This window comes from Ursus maritimus, unplaced genomic scaffold, assembly GCF_017311325.1.
Source record: "Ursus maritimus isolate PB19 unplaced genomic scaffold, ASM1731132v1 scaffold_24, whole genome shotgun sequence".
In the NCBI taxonomy this organism is placed as follows: domain Eukaryota; kingdom Metazoa; phylum Chordata; class Mammalia; order Carnivora; family Ursidae; genus Ursus; species Ursus maritimus.
This window is the reverse complement of record NW_024424897.1, coordinates 15,286,375-15,306,412: the sequence shown is the minus strand read 5'-3', so window position 1 is coordinate 15,306,412 and position 20,038 is coordinate 15,286,375. Positions and strand designations below refer to the sequence as shown.

The 20,038-nt window shown below is 35.2% G+C and overlaps 1 protein-coding gene across 1 annotated transcript in view; it reads left to right on the top strand.

The window, feature by feature from the left end:
* The window catches only part of LOC121104975 (protein TANC1-like), an 81,146-nt gene extending 71,180 nt beyond the window's left edge, over positions 1-9,966 (top strand). Inside the window, exon 3 of the mRNA XM_040640429.1 lies at positions 8,925-9,966. Within this exon, the coding sequence (XP_040496363.1) occupies positions 8,925-9,142 (218 nt within the window). The 3' untranslated portion in view covers positions 9,143-9,966. The remainder of the gene's footprint in view (positions 1-8,924) is intronic.
* Positions 9,967-20,038: the final 10,072 nt, after the last annotated feature.

The window sequence follows — 20,038 nt, the reverse complement described above, 5'->3', positions numbered from 1 at the left end:
ATAAATAAATAAAATCTTTAAAAAAAAAAAAATAGTTGGTAGAGTTCACTAGTGATGCCACCTGGAACACGGCATTTTTTATGGGAAGATGTTAATTCAGTTTCCTTATGTGTTATATATCTATTCAGATTTTCTATTTCTTGATGAGTAGTCTGTTTTGATCATTTGTGTCTTTCCAGGAATTTATTTCTTCTAAACTGTCTAATTTGTTGGCATAAAGTTATTCATAATGTTCCCTTATAATCCTTGTAATTTCTGTAGAGTTGATAGTGATATCCCCTCTTTCAATCCTAATTTTGATAATTTGTGTCTTTGCTATTTTTCTTGATCAATCTAGTTTAAGGTGTTTTCAGTTTTGTTCATCTTTTCAAAGAATTCTGATTTCAATACTATTCTCTATTTTTATTTACTATTTAATTGTTTTCTGCTCTAATCTTTATTGTTTCCTTTTTCTGCTTGATTTTAATTTTAGTTTGCTCTTTTTCAGCTTTTTAAAAACATGAGCTATTTCCCTAGTAGCTTTTTAACTGTTATATCCAGAAAACTCTTCTTTGAAACTTAAAAAAAAAGGTAAATTAGAAAGACTTAGTAATTCTCTCCAAATTAGCTTTTAGAAATAACCTTGTACTTTTGATTTTAATAGAAAATTAATGAACATTTGTTAAACTTTGTACTGAATTGGGAGCCATTCTGAAGTACATTTTTCTCTTCTTTAAACCTTGTGGCCCCTGTTTCATACCTTTATGTGGCACTTAGCTTTTTCTGCTTTATATCATGGCTGTTCTTACTCTTATCTCCATCATTTTATTCCTTCAGTCCAGAAGCTGTTTTAATCATGTTTGAATCCCCTGTAGCATCTAGTGCTGAGCTCTGCACATGGTAGAACACAATAACATTTTACTGAATTGAATGGAAGAGCTCTCTTGTACATTTTATGGTTGGTTTACAAATAGTTGTATTCAGTTTCCTAACAAAACAATTCTCATTTTCAAAGTATCACTCTTTGTATGTGAACGTTCCATTTAGCATTAAATTTACGTTTTGAGTGATACATCTTAATACTGCCTAATGATATGATAATCCCTAAAATCTATTCTGTTGGCTCTGTCTTTGTTTACATAGAAAGTAATTAGATTATAATTATTAGAGTTTTCAGTAATATGTTGTCTATATATAAACTTTCACCTCACCACTAGAACATGAGTAAGAAAGTACAAGTAAAGCATTTAGCCCTGATATCTCACCTCTCTATTTTAGTCAGTAGACAACTTTATGAATACATTTGTAATAACCCATTTTTCTTGAAGTTGTTAGTTGTGAATAAATAAATACACTAATGTACCTTCTCAAATTCCATTTCTTTTTGTTATTTCTGTGTAGTAGTTTTATGTATCACTGATAGTGAATAGTTCTATCCTTTATTGAATTATGTACAAATTTAAAATTATTAATGGCATTTCAGTTATTTGGATGTTGTTACTTTAGAGTTTTTTGTTTTCATCATTAGGAAGTTAGTATTAAAGTTTTTATATGGTAGTTTCTTTAAAAAAAACTTATTTTGATTTCTAAATTGCTGGAATTTTAACATATTGAAAGTCAGAAAGAATATTTTCCCCACATTTGGATAACTTCCATACTCTTTGTGTGATGTTCAAGTGAGCCCCCTCCTTTCACTGGGACCATAATGCCATAAGTTGATGCTGATTAACTAGTTTCTTTCTTTCTTTCTTTCTTTCTTTCTTTCTTTCTTTCTTTCTTTCTTTCTTTTTTCTTTCTTTCTTTCTTTCTTGAATGGATATAGTTGCTGTTATTCTTGGAAAATGGTAAAACTATATAAGGTTGTTTTTTTACTCAAATAAAATGAATTCAGTTTTCCTCCTTCCTAACGCTGTTCACTATAATCAGTGGAGATAAAGAAGGTTCGTGTGTGAGCCTGTCATGGATAACTAGAGGCCATATACTAACCGATATTTATATTGGTAAACAAAGTTTACTTTACATTGCTGCACTGCACACATTTTGTATTTCACTTATATTTGCACAACTTTGAGAGAACTTGGATGTCTATTATAGTTTGTTGTCAAGAATATGCGCATTGTATCTCTAGCTACACTAATATATATTCAGATTTAAAATAAATGTGTTCCAATTATTTGATACTTCACGGCATAATATGGATATAAAACAACATGGAACAATTTTTATTTGCAAAGTAGAGTCAGAGAGTGGGGAAACTAAAGAGGATAGTGCATGGTATTTGAGGAAGTTGCAGGAAAAAGAAAAGTATATAAACATATATTTCATTTATTATGCTTTCATAGATAATCAGAAGAAAAGAGAACTGGAAAAATACTCTGCAGCTATGTATTAATTTTGTAGTTGGTTTTAGATCAGTAAATTTTTAGATCAGTATATTTTTCATTATAAAGAATCAAACTTTCTCTGCTTGACTTATTTCACTTAGCATTATCTCCTCCAGTGCCGTCCATGTTGCAGCAAATGTTGAGAAATCGTTCTTTTTGATAGCTGAGTAATATTCCATTGTACATATGGACCACATCTTTTTTTTTTTTTTAAAGATTTTATTTATTTATTTGACAGTGATAGAGACAGCCAGCGAGAGAGGGAACACAAGCAGGAGGAGTGGGAGAGGAAGAAGCAGGCTCATAGCAGAGGAGCCTGATGTGGGGCTCGATCCCATAACACCAGGATCACGCCCTGAGCCGAAGGCAGACGCTTAACCGCTGTGCCACCCAGGCGCCCCTGGACCACATCTTCTTAATCCAGTCATCTGTTGAAGGGCATCTCGGCTCCTTCCACGATTTAGCTATTGTGGACAATGCTGCTATGAACATTGGGATGCATATGGTCCTTCTCTTCACTACGTCTGTATCTTTGGGGTAAATACCCAGTAGTGCAATGGCTGGATCATAGGGTAGCTCAATTTTTAACTTTTTAAGGGACCTCCACACTGTTTTCCAGAGGGGAAATGGGATAGGCTGGTGATGGGTACTAAGGAGGGCACGTATTGCATGGTGCACTGGGTGTTATACGCAATTAATGAATCATGGAACTTTATATCAAAAACCAGGGATGTACTGTATGGTGACTAACATAATATAATAAAAAAAATTATTAGAAAGAAAGAAAGAAAGAATGAATGAATGAATGAATGAATCAAGCTGTTTCTGCAGTAGATTAGTCTTTATTTGATAAAGCTTGTCATGTCAAGGTCTGATTTCCTCTTTCTGCATTGTATCTGGAGGTTTTTGTTTTTTTTCTTTTCTTTAGACAGATACTTTCTCCTTGCAAAAAACCAAGAAACTATGTGAATTATAGTTCTTTTTCTTCATCTGCTTTTCACTTACATCTAGTCTATGCCAAGTTGTCAAATTCTGTTGGTTTTTCTTTCTCTTTTTTTTTCCCTACTTTATTGTTTTTGATTCTTCTGTTTTGGCGGAAGTGCATAACCAAACAGTAAAAGCTCCTTGGCATTCCCCTTCCTTCAAGTTGTTGCTTATGCCATTTAAGCACGATCATGAACAGTAATTAATTAGTTTGGATAGGTTAGAAGGGTGGTGTTCCCACCTATTTCCAGATTTTAACCACCATAGACTGGAGGTTAAGAAGGAGGAAATAAAGAATGTCTCAAATATCTCTCCTACCCTTTCCCCCGACTCTCCCACTCCAGGAAATTCATGGTACCCGAAGGTTTATTTTCTAAGTGTTTAGGAGCATATAAGATTCTGCCTATGAAAGCTCTGTTAAAAACTTTTTAAAATACAGTTTTCTCTTTCCGGATAAAATTTCCACTGTTTTCCTCCAACTTCCTTAATAGTTCTCCAGTTCATATCTTTTTCTCCTGTGTTTTCCTCTAAGGGTTTTAGAATTTTAATTCTTACATTTAGGTCTTTGATCCATTTTGAGTTAATTTTTGTATACAGTATAAGATATGGATCCAACTTCATTCTTTTGCATGTAGATAATCAGTTTCCCCAACACCATTTATTGAAAAGATTGTCCTTTCCCATAAAATGGTCTGGGTACCTTTGTAAAATCATTTGACCATGGAGTTTATATCTGGAATCTCTGTTCAGTTGGTCTATATGTCTGTCTTTATGACACAATACCACACTGTTTTGATTACTTTATAGGAAGCTTTATGGTAAGTTTTGAAATCATGAAGTGCAAGACTTCTGACTTTGTTCTTTTTAAGATTGGCTTTGCTATTCAGGGTTCCTTGAGATTCTATATGAATTTTAGGATGGATTTTTCTATTTCTATAAAAAATGTCATTGGGATTTTTATTAGGATTGCATTGAATCTATAGATCACTTTGGAAAGTATTGTCATTTTGACAATATTAAGTCTTTGAATCTGTGAACAAGGGATGTCTTTCCATTTATTTGTATCTTTAATTTCAGCAACACTTTGTAGTTTTTCAGTGTACAAGTCTTTAGCCTCCTTGATTAAGTTTATTCCTAAGTATTCTTTTTGTTGCTTTTTTTTTTTAATTTATCTTTTTTTTTTTTTTTTAAGATTTTATTTATTTATTTGGCAGAGATAGAGACAGCCAGCAAGAGAGGGAACACAAGCAGGGGGAGTGGGAGAGGAAGAAGCAGGCTCATAGCAGAAGAGCCTGATGTGGGGCTCGATCCCATAACGCCGGGATCACGCCCTGAGCCGAAGGCAGACGCTTAACTGCTGTGCCACCCAGGCGCCCCTTTGTTGCTATTTTAAATTGAATTGTTTTCTTAATTTCATTCTGGGATAGCTCATCATTAGTACCCTTTTGTGTATTGATTTTGTATCTTGCAACTTCGTTCAGTTTGTTTATTCTAACAGTTTTATTGTAGACTCTTCACTTTCATTTAAGGTTTTCTACGTTTACGGAATGTCATCTGCAAACAGAGATAATTTTATTTATTCTGCTCAGACTTAGATGCCTTATATTTCTTATTCTTACCTATAGCTAAAATCTTTTTGCCCTGCCTTCACATTTGACAGTTAACTTGTTTTAGACTGATCTTACTGAATATGCTTTTTATCATAAAACCAACTTTGTGAAGAGAGTTTCTTGGTACTTCATGTTGTTCTCATCTTAAATGTATCCTTCAGTTCTCATTTTCTGATCCTTGCTTTGGTTTGGTCTCCCCTCATACCTGTCTTCCATCATTATCTGAGTCCCGTACCAGTTCCCTCCTAAAAATTCCCATCTGCTCTGAAACCTTTATCAAAGACAAATACCTTAGTAGTTATTTAAAATCCTTATTTTAGTGCCTTGATACTTGCTTGGATTAGGTGTGCTTCTCAGCATTATCTGCAACATTCCAGTTTACAGAGGCACCAACAGAGACAGATTTTCTCTTTCACTATTCACATTGCTGTGTGATCTATCTGATTGCTCTTATTTCCCGCTCCTTCGTCTCCTCCCCAGGTGATCTTGGAAGAATTCATGAGTACAGAAAATATTGATCTCTCTTCAAAACAGGCCCCAAGTGATGGATAGTGACTTAGGACTCTTTAAAAATAAATAAATAAATAAATAAAATAAAATAACACGACAGTTATATTGCTAAAAGAGTGACTAAAACAAAAAAAATCTTAACTTTGACCATATACATTAATACTCCTAGAGATGAGGCCTTGATTTATATTTTATAACAACTTTTTCTTACAAAAGTCCCCTTCCTGATCTGCTCTGATAAGGTATTTATAGATATCTTTCTCTAACCCAATACTCACAAACTTTAGCATGCATACAATCATTGGAGGGCTTGCTATACAACAATTGCTGGGCTCCACCTTCCACAGTTTCTGATTCAGCTGATCTGAGGTGGAGTCCGATCATTTACATTTTTAATAAATTCCCGGATAATGCTGTGCTGCACCACATTTTGAGAACCAGTGGTCTAAATCACACTATTTAATATTCTTTCTTTGCCCACATATTTCTCATTGTCTAACCTAGACCATTTTGACTTGGGTAATCTACCACCTTCTAAGTTATAACATGTTTTCTTCAACAGTAGTTCCCTCTCAATTAAAAAAAATTAATTGGTGATATCACTGTTCTTGTCATTCTGCCCATGACATCTTAGACGTTTTTGTTTTCTTCCTTCCAACATACACACACAATTCAGACTTTACAAATCATGTTGAAATCTGTGATGGTGGTGACGAGGACAAAAACAGTGATAAAAACACCTAGCATTTATAGAGGACTTACATGCTAGGCACTGTTCGGAGCATTTTGTTTTAATTAATTAGTGTAATCCTTGCAATTCCCCCATGGTGTAGGTAATGTTTTTAAGTCCAAATAACTGATCGGAAACTTAGAGAAACGGTCTCAGCTAGGAAAAAATAGAATCTAACTTAAGCTTTCTGGTTTCAGGGCCCAGACTTTAATTCCTCTGCTAACCAGCACCTCACTATTATACTACCATATTATATCACAGTAAAATACCTGGTTTGGTGTTAGAATCCTCCTATCCATCACATTTAAATCACTTTTTAAAAAATGGTCTGGTAAACCCTTTTGACACAGAATTCTTGTACTCAGCTGAATCATCTTCTATACCATTTTTAGAATGACGTGTATTAAAATTCTAGGCTTCCCAAGCAAAATATCATGTGCTATCTTCCAAACTGACCTTCTGTGTTCTGCACCGAGCAGTATTAAGACTATTGGACAACTTGTCATACCTGTGATTGTACCCCCTGTGTTTGGACTTACAGCACTAGTTTTCTATAATTTGTGTGAGAGCAGCATTATAATCTGCCTTAAAAGATAATTTAAAGTCATTATTAAACATGTACGATATCCCATGAATGACAGTAGAGATAAAGGTAGGAAAAAAAGAATCAAATGTCCACTATGAAAAGATAACCTCAGTTGGAATTTCTAAGAAGGGAAAATCAAGAAGTCTGCATGGCATTGAGTTTACTGATCTCTGGGATCCTGATTTATCCCCTTGACTCCCATCTCATAATTCTTATACATTCCTCATACCACCACATACCCTCAGTTTCTCTTGCCATCCTTCAATTTCTTCCTAAGTTGCTGATTTCTGTCTGACTACTAGCCTACTATTTTCATTATAAAAATTGTTATTAAGATTTTTTGATATATGGAATCCCTTGAACCAGGGACCAGTGCTGTCTTTGTCAGAACTCAGCAGGTAAAATAGTTATTCTGCTGCCATGATAAAAAATAATAATAATGAAATTCTAGTAAAGGACTTGATAGATTTAAGAATTAAATTATAATCATTTCTTGTATATAAAGCAATACTGGATAAATAAAATGTTTCATTATTTTTGAATTGGTTGGTGAGATTATGATGAAAGAGACTCTAATATTGGCTATTAGTAGCCTGCAGATCTGCATATAAATCACTTGAGATCTTTGTTTGTGATAGAGACTTTTAAAAATAGGCTCAATTATTACAGTTTTAGCGGAGGTGAGAGTTCTGCTATTCCAAAGCTTGCTTTTGGTAGAGAACCATACTGTTAGCACCCTCAGCTCTTGTTGCTATGGAGACAGTAACAGGATTTATTTTGTTTTTTAACATACACTTAAAATATACATACATATCTTAAGATTTAAAATGTGATTTAGTTGCCTGTAGGCTTTGAGTATTGGCATATTTCAAAAGTACTTCTATATTTTTTAATACTTTATTATTTTTATCCTCCAGAGAAAATAGGGAATTCTGGCCATTATAACGACAAAGTTTTATATTACTTTTTACAGGGTCTTTTAGGAATAACTTAGAATCCCCTGTGGATCGGTAATGGATGAGGATTTTTAAGAACATGCAGAAACTTTTGAAAAAAGTGATGTGATCTTAAGCACTCCCATGTCTTGGACACCTATAGTTATGACACAAATATATAATGCATACAACTCAATTTCAGATTCAAGTGATACTTTTGAACCAGTGTTATGCTGAGCACTTTTACCCTGTTGTAATTTATTTAATGACACTCAGTTTGAGAGTGTTCAAGTAATCTTCATAATTTTAATTTTTAATGTATTAAACTGATTACTTAAATGTGTATCAATAGTGTTCCTTAACTCTTCCCCCTAAAAATCAGTAAATAGTACAAACCCTTGATAAATAGAACTCTAAATTCGTGAATTATACTTTTTATTTCATTCCTTACAAGAATGAATGGATTCCGTGGCATGGAATATTACTAATCCATAGAAGTCCTGAGTATATGTGCAACTAAATCACCTCTCTTTACCTTTAGCATCCAGTGTCAGACTGGCATGGCCTAGCTCACATCTTAGTCCACTAGCAGTTTTGACTTCTTACCTTAATAGTTGAGCTGTTGGGTGATTGATTTCCTTTTAAGCTAGGTAGATTAATCCTAGTTACAGTATTTATCACAACTGAGTGTTATAGCAGTTATTTCTGGAAAGAAAACCTTTGATTGCAATTGTTATAAACAGAATTTTAAAACTTAGCCCTATACTTTACTCAGTTCATACCTTTATTTAATGGCAAAGAAAGACAAAATAGCTCTTTGCTTTCTAAAGAGAGAAAGTAGCTAAAGGTAATAGACAATTGCAGCTTAGGCTCACAGTTTTGAATATTAGGTTTTAGCTTTTCCAGTTTGCAGAGACTTTTTAACAAGACCCATCTCCTCTATGAAGAATGCAGTTCATTTTTTTTTTTTTCTGGCACAAAAAAATAGGGTAACCTGATCTGAGTCTGACAGAGTGTGTCGTTCATGTAAGTGCTTCCATCTGTTGCCTGCTGTTCCCCTTACTCATGACCCCTCTATGTTTCTCTCTTTNCCTTCTCCTTCCCTGTTTCTCTTTCCTTTTTCTTCCTTCCTTCCTTTCTGTTTTCTCTCTTTCTCTCTCTCCCTTTTCCCTCTCCCTCTCTCTCTGTCTCTTTTTTTGTCCTTAGCCCCTCTGAGGAAGGCAAAGTTTGTTGAGAGCCCACGAATTCCAGAATCCGAGCTTGGCTCACCAACCCTCGCTTCAGCTCAGAAACTGGACGTGGATGCATACTGCCCTGGTAAGCATGCATGCAAAGTGTCTGCTTTGACAGAGGGAGGTTTGGATCAGGCCCATCCAGCAGAGCAGTGTTTTGCATGTATACTATTCATAAAAACATATCCGTAACCCCTTTTGCAACTGATTGTGTATTTTCCTTATTAGAACATAGTTTTCCTGAATATCCTTTTTGACTCTTGAAGTAATGATGAGTAAGTATTGAAATCCATTTCAAGGATACTTTTCAAAAGAATTAAAATTATTTTGGTAGGTAAATGTTTTCAGGGTGATTTTTGTGATTTGAGATACTTGAAGAAAGATTGCTTTAGCCATGTGCAAACAAGAATATTATAGATATGAATAAAATATTCATTCAACGCTAGCCCTTATATATGACCTACCTTTTCTAACTCCCATTGCATTTCTGGACAGTTATAGAAAATAGTTGTAATGTTGGAAACATTAAACTTAAATTAGAAAAGAAGCCTTATAGGTTCCCAATTTGGGCTCCTGGACATTCACTTTTAGAAATACCTCTTCTCATGAATGGCCGGTGAGCACATGTGGGAGTTCACTAAAACCCTTCTCTTGTGGGAGCCAAGCTGAGACAGAGTCATTCTCAATGCTTAGATTCTTGCAAACGGAGAGGAGTTGCCTGGCAACATCCTTTACACTCACTCTACAGAGAGTCTATAGAGCTGTGTCAGAAATGTTCAAAGATCTAGTTGGGCGTCCAGATCAGAGCTTTAGTAGAGGGCCTTAGAAGACTTGGTTTTAGGTCTTTTGTTTATTCCTGCTCATTAAAATTGATGTTATACCACAGAAGGAGACCACTACATATTTACAGCATTAGGGTCAGCAGAATAAAATGATTTTTAGTTCCAGGGAAGGTATCAATAACTCTAATCTGAAGTATCAGGATCATAGAGCTCTGAAGCCAAATAAGACATGTTTAATGGAAAAAGGAAAAAAAAGATAATAGGTGAAAACCTGGAACAAACCTAATCAGAGACATTGATTGTATGGATCAGTTTTAAGTACTAGAAGACCTTGGGGATTTTACTTTCAGGGTGCAGAATCCTGGGTTTCATCGACTGTCGGAGATGACTCTTTTTAAATCAATCGCAGTTATGTATTAGGAACAGCTTTTCCGTGTCTGAAAGGAACAAAATAGCTCTTTAAAAGGCACCCTCGCACTTGGTTAGAAGGATCTTTTTCATGTTTTGAGGTACTGTCACACTTCTTGGGCAATGGAATAGTGTGCTTTGCATTTCTTCGTGCGAATTTTAGTATAATAAAGTAAAACAAATAAAAGCACTAATTCCCTATTCCTGCATTGAGTTTTGGGAAAGAAACTCTGTTGGAGGCCTTTTCTTTCCCAGATTTGCAAGTCTGAATGACTGTCAGGGAGACTAATTTTTCACTTCCTGATTGTCCCTCTGACATCTTCAATCTAATCTAGCCATCTATCATCAAGAAGCAAGGTAGCTGCTGTTTGTTGGAATGCCAGTGCTGAATTCCTATGAAAAATCTTATCCACATTATTTTTTATGTATATTTCCCACAAATATGAGTCTTTGCTCAGTTGGAATTGAACCAAACTAAGCCTCAGTTGAAACTTTCAGAAAGCCAGGAAAAAACTAAAATATGTTGCCAGAATGTTAATTGCCATGCTCCTCAGTCTCGCCTTTTCTTATCTGAACAGATTTAATGCACAGAAACTTCTTAGTGTTTTACTCTTTTATAATGAAGTTATTAAACTCTCCGAAAATACGTTTCTACTGAGATAAGATGAGTGACCTGGAGGTTGAAGCTATTATGTTCTACATAGTACCAAAACTTGACAATGAACAGATGAATTCAGTATACTCACAAAGCAAGCAAATAGTCCCTTTCTTTTGAATTTCTCTTACACAGGCTATCTAACAGAACCGTGATCATGTTTTATTGTATATTTAGATATAGTCACTCAGTTAAAACTGTTTCTCTTCTTGTCCACCTGCTTTATTCATTATCATATACAAATTTAGGAAAATAGTATATATATCTCACAGAGGCGACAGTCATAAATCGAAGGTTCAAGCAGTGGCTTTCAGATTTCGGCATGCTTCAGAATCACCAGGAAGCATTGTTTAAATGCAGATTGCTGGGCACCCTCAGAATTTCTGATTCAGTAAACTTGGATTAAGTTGAGAATTTGCTTTTCTGACGAATTCCCTGGTGACGCTGAAGCTGCTGGTTGACGTTCCACACTTTGAGGAACAGCTGGGTTACAGGACTGCTGCAGGGTGCTTACAAGCAGTCCAGTGAACAATTCCAGAAAATCATTCTGCTATTGACTTCTGAGGATGTTGTTTCTGTATTATCTAAACTTAAACCTTTTGATGCTTGTACTTTAGGTTGGAAGAATAAAGCTTTTGTGTCTAAGAAATAGACATGTCTTTTTTTGGTTGGTTCTTTTGTTCCTGGTATCTGTGTACCTATGTCTAGTTTTCAGTATTGTCCTACATATAAAAGGAAATCGTGGCTCAAACCAGAACAAGTCATTGATATTTCGTCTGCAAAGTCTAGGGAAAGCTATACTGAGATATAGCAGTTGATCCAGAATATTTGTCTAATAAATTAAGGGATTCGGTCTACATAGCATTAGATTCTAAAATACCTAATTTGCATTTTACCATTCCCCAAATCAGATTTGTTGTATGTGGAAAATGTGAGGAAAACACAAGTGAACAGTATGTTTTGGTTCTGTGCTTAAAACCATAGGACATGATTGATGATGTTACATAACTGACCTACCAGAGTGTAGGTGATGTTAAGTGAATTGTGTTTGATAATTGTCTTGCAGCGGGGAAATTTAGACCTAGAGAATTTAAGTGATTTGTGTAGTGTCACAAACAGAATTTATTGTTGAACTCTTGAAGTGGACACAATGTAATCCAGGAATAGATTGCCCATAATTCTGGTACTGTTTTAATTCCATAAACACCCCTTAACTACCCTTAAAAAAGCAGAAAATTCAGTTTTTATATATGAGACTGGGCTATAATCTATTTTTAGGGTAACCAGCTGATATCAGTGGTTTCAATAAAAATTCCCAAGGTAAGAGAACGGATTCATCCTACACTCTCACTTTCCTGCTTATGGTGTTATTTATTAGCTGTGTGGTTTTAGGCAAGTCACTTAACCTTTCTGAGCTTTAGTTTCCTTGTCTGTAAAAATGGGAACAATAATCTTAAATCAGATTAATACAAAGCACTTAGCAGAAAGCTTGATTCATAGTAAATGCTTATAAATGTTAGCTAATTTTGTTATTATAGTGATAATCTTGAAGTATACTACAGGGTGTTAAAGTGTTTTCTAAATAATCAGAGGGGGAGGAAGATGTAAAGGTGTAGGGTCATTTTTATTTTACTTATTTCATTTTTTTAGTATTTATTTATTTTAGAGAGGGAGCAGGGAGGGGAGGAGCTGACAGAGAGGGAGAGTCTTAAGCAGGCTCCATGCCCAGCACAGAGCCCAACTCAAGGCTCAGTCTCAGTACCCTGAGGTCATGACCTGAGCCAAAATCAAGAGTCAGACGCTTAACTGACTGAGCCACCCAGGTTTCCCTAGGGTCATTTTTAGTTAAATATATCTTGTGTTTCAGTTCTGATCCCCCCCCCCCCGGTTGGCCTTTTGATCCTAAACATGTAATATAATGTCTCTGTGCCTCAGTTTCCTTCACAGCAACATGGCATATACCATGATGTTATTTCTGTAATTTAACATATTAAATACATATTTGTATAGATATATGAATAAATATATATTCATAGGGAAAACATTGGTTGCCTAAAGAGAGAGAGAGAGAGTTAGGATTGGTTGGGAAGTCAGTAGAGAGCGGGATTGGTGAGATAATGTTCATGTTAGCAGTGGTTGTAGCTGGTTGGTGGGATTACAGGTGGGTTTAATTTTCTTTCTTGGGCAGCATATATTAGTGAATGAGAGCTCGAGTTCTAGAGTTAGATCTGGGTTTAATTTCTGACTCTGTCACCTACTAGTTGTAACTGTGTGTTAACTTTCATAACCTTGAATTCTTTGTAAACTTTGATAAAAATAGGTCTTCTATGATAGGTTTATCTCATAGGGTTGTTAAGATTAAGTAAAATAACATATATGCCAAATGCTTACTTCAGGCAAAATAAACGGTAAGCACCTTTCCTGTTACTGTTGTTCATCATCGTCATTACACTTTGTTCGTTTTCTAAAATTTCTGCAATGGCTTTGTACTGAAATTTTGTAGTTATCGGATGCCACTAAAGGATGGTGATACTCTTTATACCTTTGTTTCTTAAGTTTTTGTATTGGGTATTATAATAATACATCAACTGTAGAAATGAATCTTGACACAGATGACAGGCCAACGCAACAGCTTTATAGGACTTTTGACTACATCTGCAAGGTTAAGGGCCAAAGTCCAGACTGGTGTTCTGAAAATAGATGGCTTTTATCCACATCGAATACTTTCAGAGAAATTTGAGATTAATCTTTTTATAATAGATCTTTTAAATCTCTTTAAAAATGGCACTGTCCTTCAAAGGACAGTGTTATTTAAGATGACAACAAGATTAGGATGTATTTGAAACTCAAGAATGGAAGAGAATTTTATGATAGTTTTTTGGTACATATTCATATTTATATATTTTTTGAATTCATAAGGGATTTTTTCCTCTGGATTTCTTATCAGCATTGTACATTCCATTGGGCAAGTACAAGCCACTATAGATAAATGTTTTATAAAAAGTGAGTAATTCCTTGAACCTCTTTTCCCAACTCTTACATAGTTGTGGTCATATTCTTTAAAAGAAAAGGATTATTTGTTTTCTCATCTTTTTCTTTCCATTTTTTTTTCTGAAAACATTATCAAATGTTATCTTTGTTAGTTAGGCATGCTTCATTTGTTTTGCTATGAATTTTATACTTAAAATTATATTTTAAAACCCTCTGTATGATTTTTGATGGGCACGTAGATACCAGGAGCCTTTTCTTGTAATTCACATCTTCTTCTGTCTTCTATTTGTATTCCCTATGTCTACTATGTTGTAAACACAGTAAGTGTAAAGCAGTAAGTGTTAACCTGACTTAAATTGATGAGCTTTAGGGGTGCTCTAAACTGCTTATTATACACAAACATGATTCTGTGATGTACATGTGTGCTTCTTCCTTTTTTAGATTTTATTTATTTTTGTGAGAGAGAGAGTGTGTGTGAATGAGCACATGGTGGGGAGGGGCAGAGGGAGAAGCAGGCTCCCCACTGAGCAGGGAGCCTGATGCGGGACTCGTTCCCAGGACCCTGGGATCATAAACTGAGCCGAAGGCAGACACTTAACCGACTGAGCCACCCAGGTGCCTGAATGTGTGCTGCTTTCTATAACAGCCTCCCAGAGCAGTCTATGACACATACTTTACCCACCCCAAATAAAGGAGAAAAGAAATACTGTTGTAAAGATTGAAATGAAACAGCAGCTGTTAATGGTATAGCTATTAGAACGTGTGTGTGTGTGTGTGTGTGTGTGTGTGTGTGTGGACAGTGGACAGACTTGTAAATGGAATGAAGGGAATAACTGAAAGACAGTACTGCTCTAATCACAATGTGAAAGTCAATATAGAAAGGAGAGCTCAGAAGCAGAGAGAAAAGCTGAACATATTTCAGTGTATTTTAAGTATGAGAAACACTGCCTGATTACTGGTTATGAAAATAAGTATGCCAAAGAACCAGAATATGAATATGAATAGCTTTTCTTGCCCACACTTCCTTATCCACTAGTAAGTTCTTAACATGTTAGAAAGTTATTTCAGTGCACAGTGATTTGTTGAATAAAATGTTGCATTTTGATCATTTTTGTTTTCCTGATTTATATCTTATCATTATTTAAAAGATAAATAGTCTCATCCACAAACTTTTAGATTAACTTTTCTCAAGATGTTTTGCATCACAAATTCTAAAGACTTGGCCTATGAATGTGGTGCCTAGATCCATAAATTAGATATCCGAAAGAACAGTTTTTCCATTAACTGAAAAACATTTTAACTTACAGTTTTTGAGGCAGTAAAATGCACTAGCGTAGACTACAGACGTTGGAGCCAGAGTGCCTGTGTTCAGATATTAGTTCTGTCACTACTTGAGTGACCTCGAGCAAATAACAACCATAAGAAATTAATTTCCTTATCTGTAAGATGGAGCTTGTAATATTACCTACACCATAGGAATGCTGCAAAGATGTATTAAAATATGTAAAATAATCAAAACAATTATGTATGTGGTCCATAGTGCTATATAAATCTTAGCTACAGTTATTATAATGTTTTAGAAACTTTAATGCCTTTTATTTAAGAACGCTGTGGGTCAGACTATCATCCTTTTTAGAGTACTTTGCAGAGGATAAAATCGCACCTTTAACCTGTAGTCATTGGTTGTTTTTACAAGCAATCTATGTATATGTATAGATGCTAAGTTGTGTGGGTTTTGGGTTTTGGTTTTTTTAATGGAAACAGTTTTTCACAGTGGTAAGTAGCTCAGGCCCTGGGATCAGACAGGCTTGGATTCACCTCTCGCTGTGCCACATAATTAGCTGTGTAACTTTTATTACTTTATCTAATTCTTTGGTTCCTCGTTTGTAAAATGAAGATAGTAATATCACCTACTCCATAGGGTGTTTGTGATGATTAAATAAGATAATATAGATAGTTTACTTAGCTCAGCATCTGGAACATCAGGTACTATAGTCATAATAACTTGTGTCTCACATGTATATATTATTATAAATTTATTTCTGAAAATAAATGTAGTTTTATGTCTTTCTTTTCCTAAACCGTATGTAAGTTCCTGCAGCCCAACGTCCATGAAAAATTCTCTGGGAGGAAGGAAGGGACAGAAAGGTATTCTTGACTTGTGTTTTGACACCCAACAAACTCGAGATTTACGAATTCTATATGATGTCGCCAGTGCCACCCTTTATTTCTAAGTCACTTAAGATCTTCCTTATCTTTTTGTTTGTGTTTTTCCTTATCTAGAAGTTATGCATTATAACATTTACGCTTATGAGACTTGTGGGAAGTGTTGGTTAAATTCTATTTATTTTCACTGAGTACCCTTGAAAATAGATCCTGTATTAGTGATCTATTGCTATAAAACAAATTACCATAAAACAGCAGCACTTGTTATCTCACAGTTTCTGTGGGTCAAGAATTTAGATGCAGCTTAGCTTCTTTCTGTGGCTCAGGGTCACTCATAAGCTGCAGGTCAAGTTGACAGCCTGGGTTATAATCATCTCAAGGCTCAACTGGGGAGGGATCCTCTTTCAAGTTTATGTATATGGTTGTTGGAAGGATTTGGTTCCCTATGGGTTGTTGAACTGAGGGTCTTAGTTCCTCACTAGCTTTACAGCCCGAGGCCACCTTCAGTTCCTTTTCATGTGGATTTCTCCATAGGGCACCTTACAACATGTCAGCTTGCTTCATGAGAGCAAGCCAGCAAGAGGCAAAGTGAGTGCAAGCAAAATGAAAGTGATGGCCTTTTATAGTATAATCTCAAAAGTAACGGGGCACCTTGCTGGTTCAGTTGGAAGAGCATGCGACTCTTGATCTTGGGGTTGTGAGTTTGAGCCCCATGTGAGGTGAAGAGATTACTTCAATAAATAAAACTTTTTTAAAAAGTGACATCCTATCAGTTTTCGCCATATTCTGTTTGTTTGAAGCAAGTCACTACATCCAGTCCACACTCAAGGGAGTAAATTGGAATTTTGAGGAAAGTTGTTTAAATGGAACAACAAATTTTTCTTTTTTCTACATATTTGTTATGTGCTATTCCATGTTCTGGAAACATAAATCTTTCTCATCCTTGCATTCCAATAGAAAAATTCCATATATTCCTAGTACCCATCCTTTTTATATTCAGAAATTTCCTGCTGTGCTTCTTATAACTATCTGTAGGTCTTTCCCCTTGCCTTATCTGTACAGATTATTTACAGATTACAAATTATTAATCTGTACTGTTAAGCAATTTATAATCAATACTGTTATACCTTTAAGTTTACCGTAATGTGTTTTGACTTTTATAGAAAAATATGTTCAATGAAAATAACTAATATAAGGTTATTTATGCCACTTTCGTGAGGTTTGGAAAAATCTGTCTCGTGGTGCCATATTAAGATTCTGATGCTGCAGCTAACATTTGTGATTTGTTTTTCTTGATCAACGTAGAAAAGAAGAATAAAGAACAAAGATAACTTACCACCCCTTCACTATTCAAAAAATTTTTTTCAAAGTATGATATTATTCCTTACCAAGATGTAGCCAGTATTTAAACATATTTGTGCTAAAAAACATGCACAAACCACATACAGTATGGAAGATCACTATATCCAGTTATCATCTTAGATTGTATTCACTGTATTAGAACAGCTATTCTTACTTAGCACAGGGTTTCCTAAACTGTGATCCAGGGAACTGAGATGTTAGTTTATGCTACATGAACTGCACTAGACTACAAGATCTAGGAGTGTGGGGTTTGTCCAGCTTTTTCATCACTGTATCTCTAGCACTCAGACCAGGACTGTTATTTAATATTTAACAAATACTAGATGAATAAGTGGTCCACTATAAAATAATAGCAACTACTAAAAAATGGAACATTTTACAAACAAGGAAAATAGTAGAATAAAAGATAGAGGTAAATTCTAGAGATAAGTAATAGTAGATACTAAGGAGTATATGAAGCATACTCAAAATCTCATAAGAGCTGCTGTGTCAGATACCATGTACACACCAACCAAAACATTCAGCAGATTATTTGGAAACTATTAGAATGATTTGAGGAAGAGTTTGTGTTACAAGCATATCTTTTGGCATTAGACAAGCCAATCCTTGAAGAAAGGGCAGCTACTGCAAGTACATAGCTTCAGCTGGATTCCCCACTCCTCATCTTTCAATTGACTCAGAGAGACTAAAAGAAAATGCCACATTTAAACAACTGAAGGGGCACCTGGGTGGCACAGTCGGTTAAGCATCCAACTTGGTTTCCACTCAGGTGATGTTCTCAGGGTCATGAGATCAATCCTGTATTGGGTCCATGCTCAGTGAGGAGTCTGCTTAGGGGCTCTCTCTCTCCCTTTGCCCCCCACCCCTGCACTCTCTAAAATAAATAAATCTTTAAAAAAAAAAAACAACAAAACAACTGAAGGACGTATTAAATTCTTGTATTCACCAAAAAAAAAGTTCATAGGAGCTGACCCAGGAGAGTACATTCTAGACCAATTCCCTGCTTTCTTCGATAATACTTCAGCTTTCCATTTCACATTGTCAAATGTACCAATCACTACCCTTCCTTGTTGAAGTTTCTCTAGACTCTGAGGTCATACTGGTCATTCCTTTAAAGGTTTTAGCTACTGGTTCACCAGAATTCCTGCTATCCTATGCATTTTGTGTTTAAAACGCCCCTGCCACTTTTAAAAAATATATTTATTTAAGTAATCTCTACCCCCAATGTGTGGCTCAAACTCACAACCCAGAGATCAAGAGACAAATGCTCCACTGACTGAGCCAGCCAGGCACCCCTCCCCTGCTGCTTTTCATACAACTGTCTGTAGGTCTTTCCCAGTCTGTACTGACTGTTACAGTACAGTGAAATAATTCTTTCTAGAATGGTGCTTTTCTCTTTAAGTCTGTGTGATTATATCATGTTATGTTTAATGTGCAATTTCTAGAATAAATCCCAGATTTGGAAGTCAACAGAGAGTAAATTTGTTATTTAGACAAATGTGAGTTTTGAGGATAATACTTTCCTTACTGTGACCAGTGTATCCATACCTAGCTTTCCACATTAGAATAAATTGTGCTATGGATGAGGAAATTCAGGCCAATAGGGGAATAATATGGAGAATACTGCATTACAGAAGTAATGCTTTCTTACCATAATTTGTATCTCAAATGTATGTATATTCAAAGCAGACGTTAGAAACCTCAGTTTAAAACCCAAAGGAACACTCAGTGAGAAACATCAGTCTTAGAGATTTCAGTGAAGCATTTAAGGTTCTTGAGCTTGTCAAATATTGCTTTTTATAGCAGCCAAATAGTCATCACCATATATCATTGTGCACATAATACTTCTTGTACATTGGGGGTAGTTTTGTAGGCAAGGAAACACTACTCTAAGTGTTGCCAGCAGTGAGTACTTTCTATATATCCTGTCTCTGCAATGATTCCTGCTTCAGTGGGAGAGAATCAGAAATAGGGTATTGTGATAGAAGATTATTAGCATTTTAAAAGCCTGGTTTTTTTTAAGCTAAGTGCCAAACTAATGAGTTAAACAATATGCGGAGGCCCAGGACACCTGGGTGGCACAGTCAGTTGGGTGTCTGACTCTTGATCTTAGCTCAGGTCTTGATCTTCAGGTTGTGAGTTCGGCCCAGTGTTGGCTCCACTAAAAAAAAACTGCAGAGTCCCTAATCTTTTAAAAATTTAATTTCTAAATAGCAAAAGGGAGAACAACTATGTAGGTGTATGTGTGGGTGACTTTTTTGCCCACTTATAAATGTCTAAGTTATTAATAAAAGACTACAGGATTATTAAAGATTAGATAAATTTACTTACTGTTTTTTAGGGAGCATATTTGTAAAAAAAAATTTTCCGGCTTTTATGAGATATAATTGATGTATAACATTGTGTAAGCTTAAGGTCTTATATATATACATTGCAAAATGATTGCTGATGAAATTTATGGACAGTCTCTCCAGAAAATTACACCTACATACAAAATTTTGCATAGCATCTGGGGTTTCAAAGAAATTAACAAAATATTTATGTTTGTTGCCTTATTATCTGAAAACTAGTCTGAACAAACCAAAGTTAATAAGAAAGACTAACTGAGTGATGGACATTGGGGAGGGTATGTGTTGTGGTGAGCGCTGTGTATTGTGTAAGACTAATGAATCACAAACCTGTACCCCTGAAACAAATAATATATGTTAATTAAAAAATAATTTA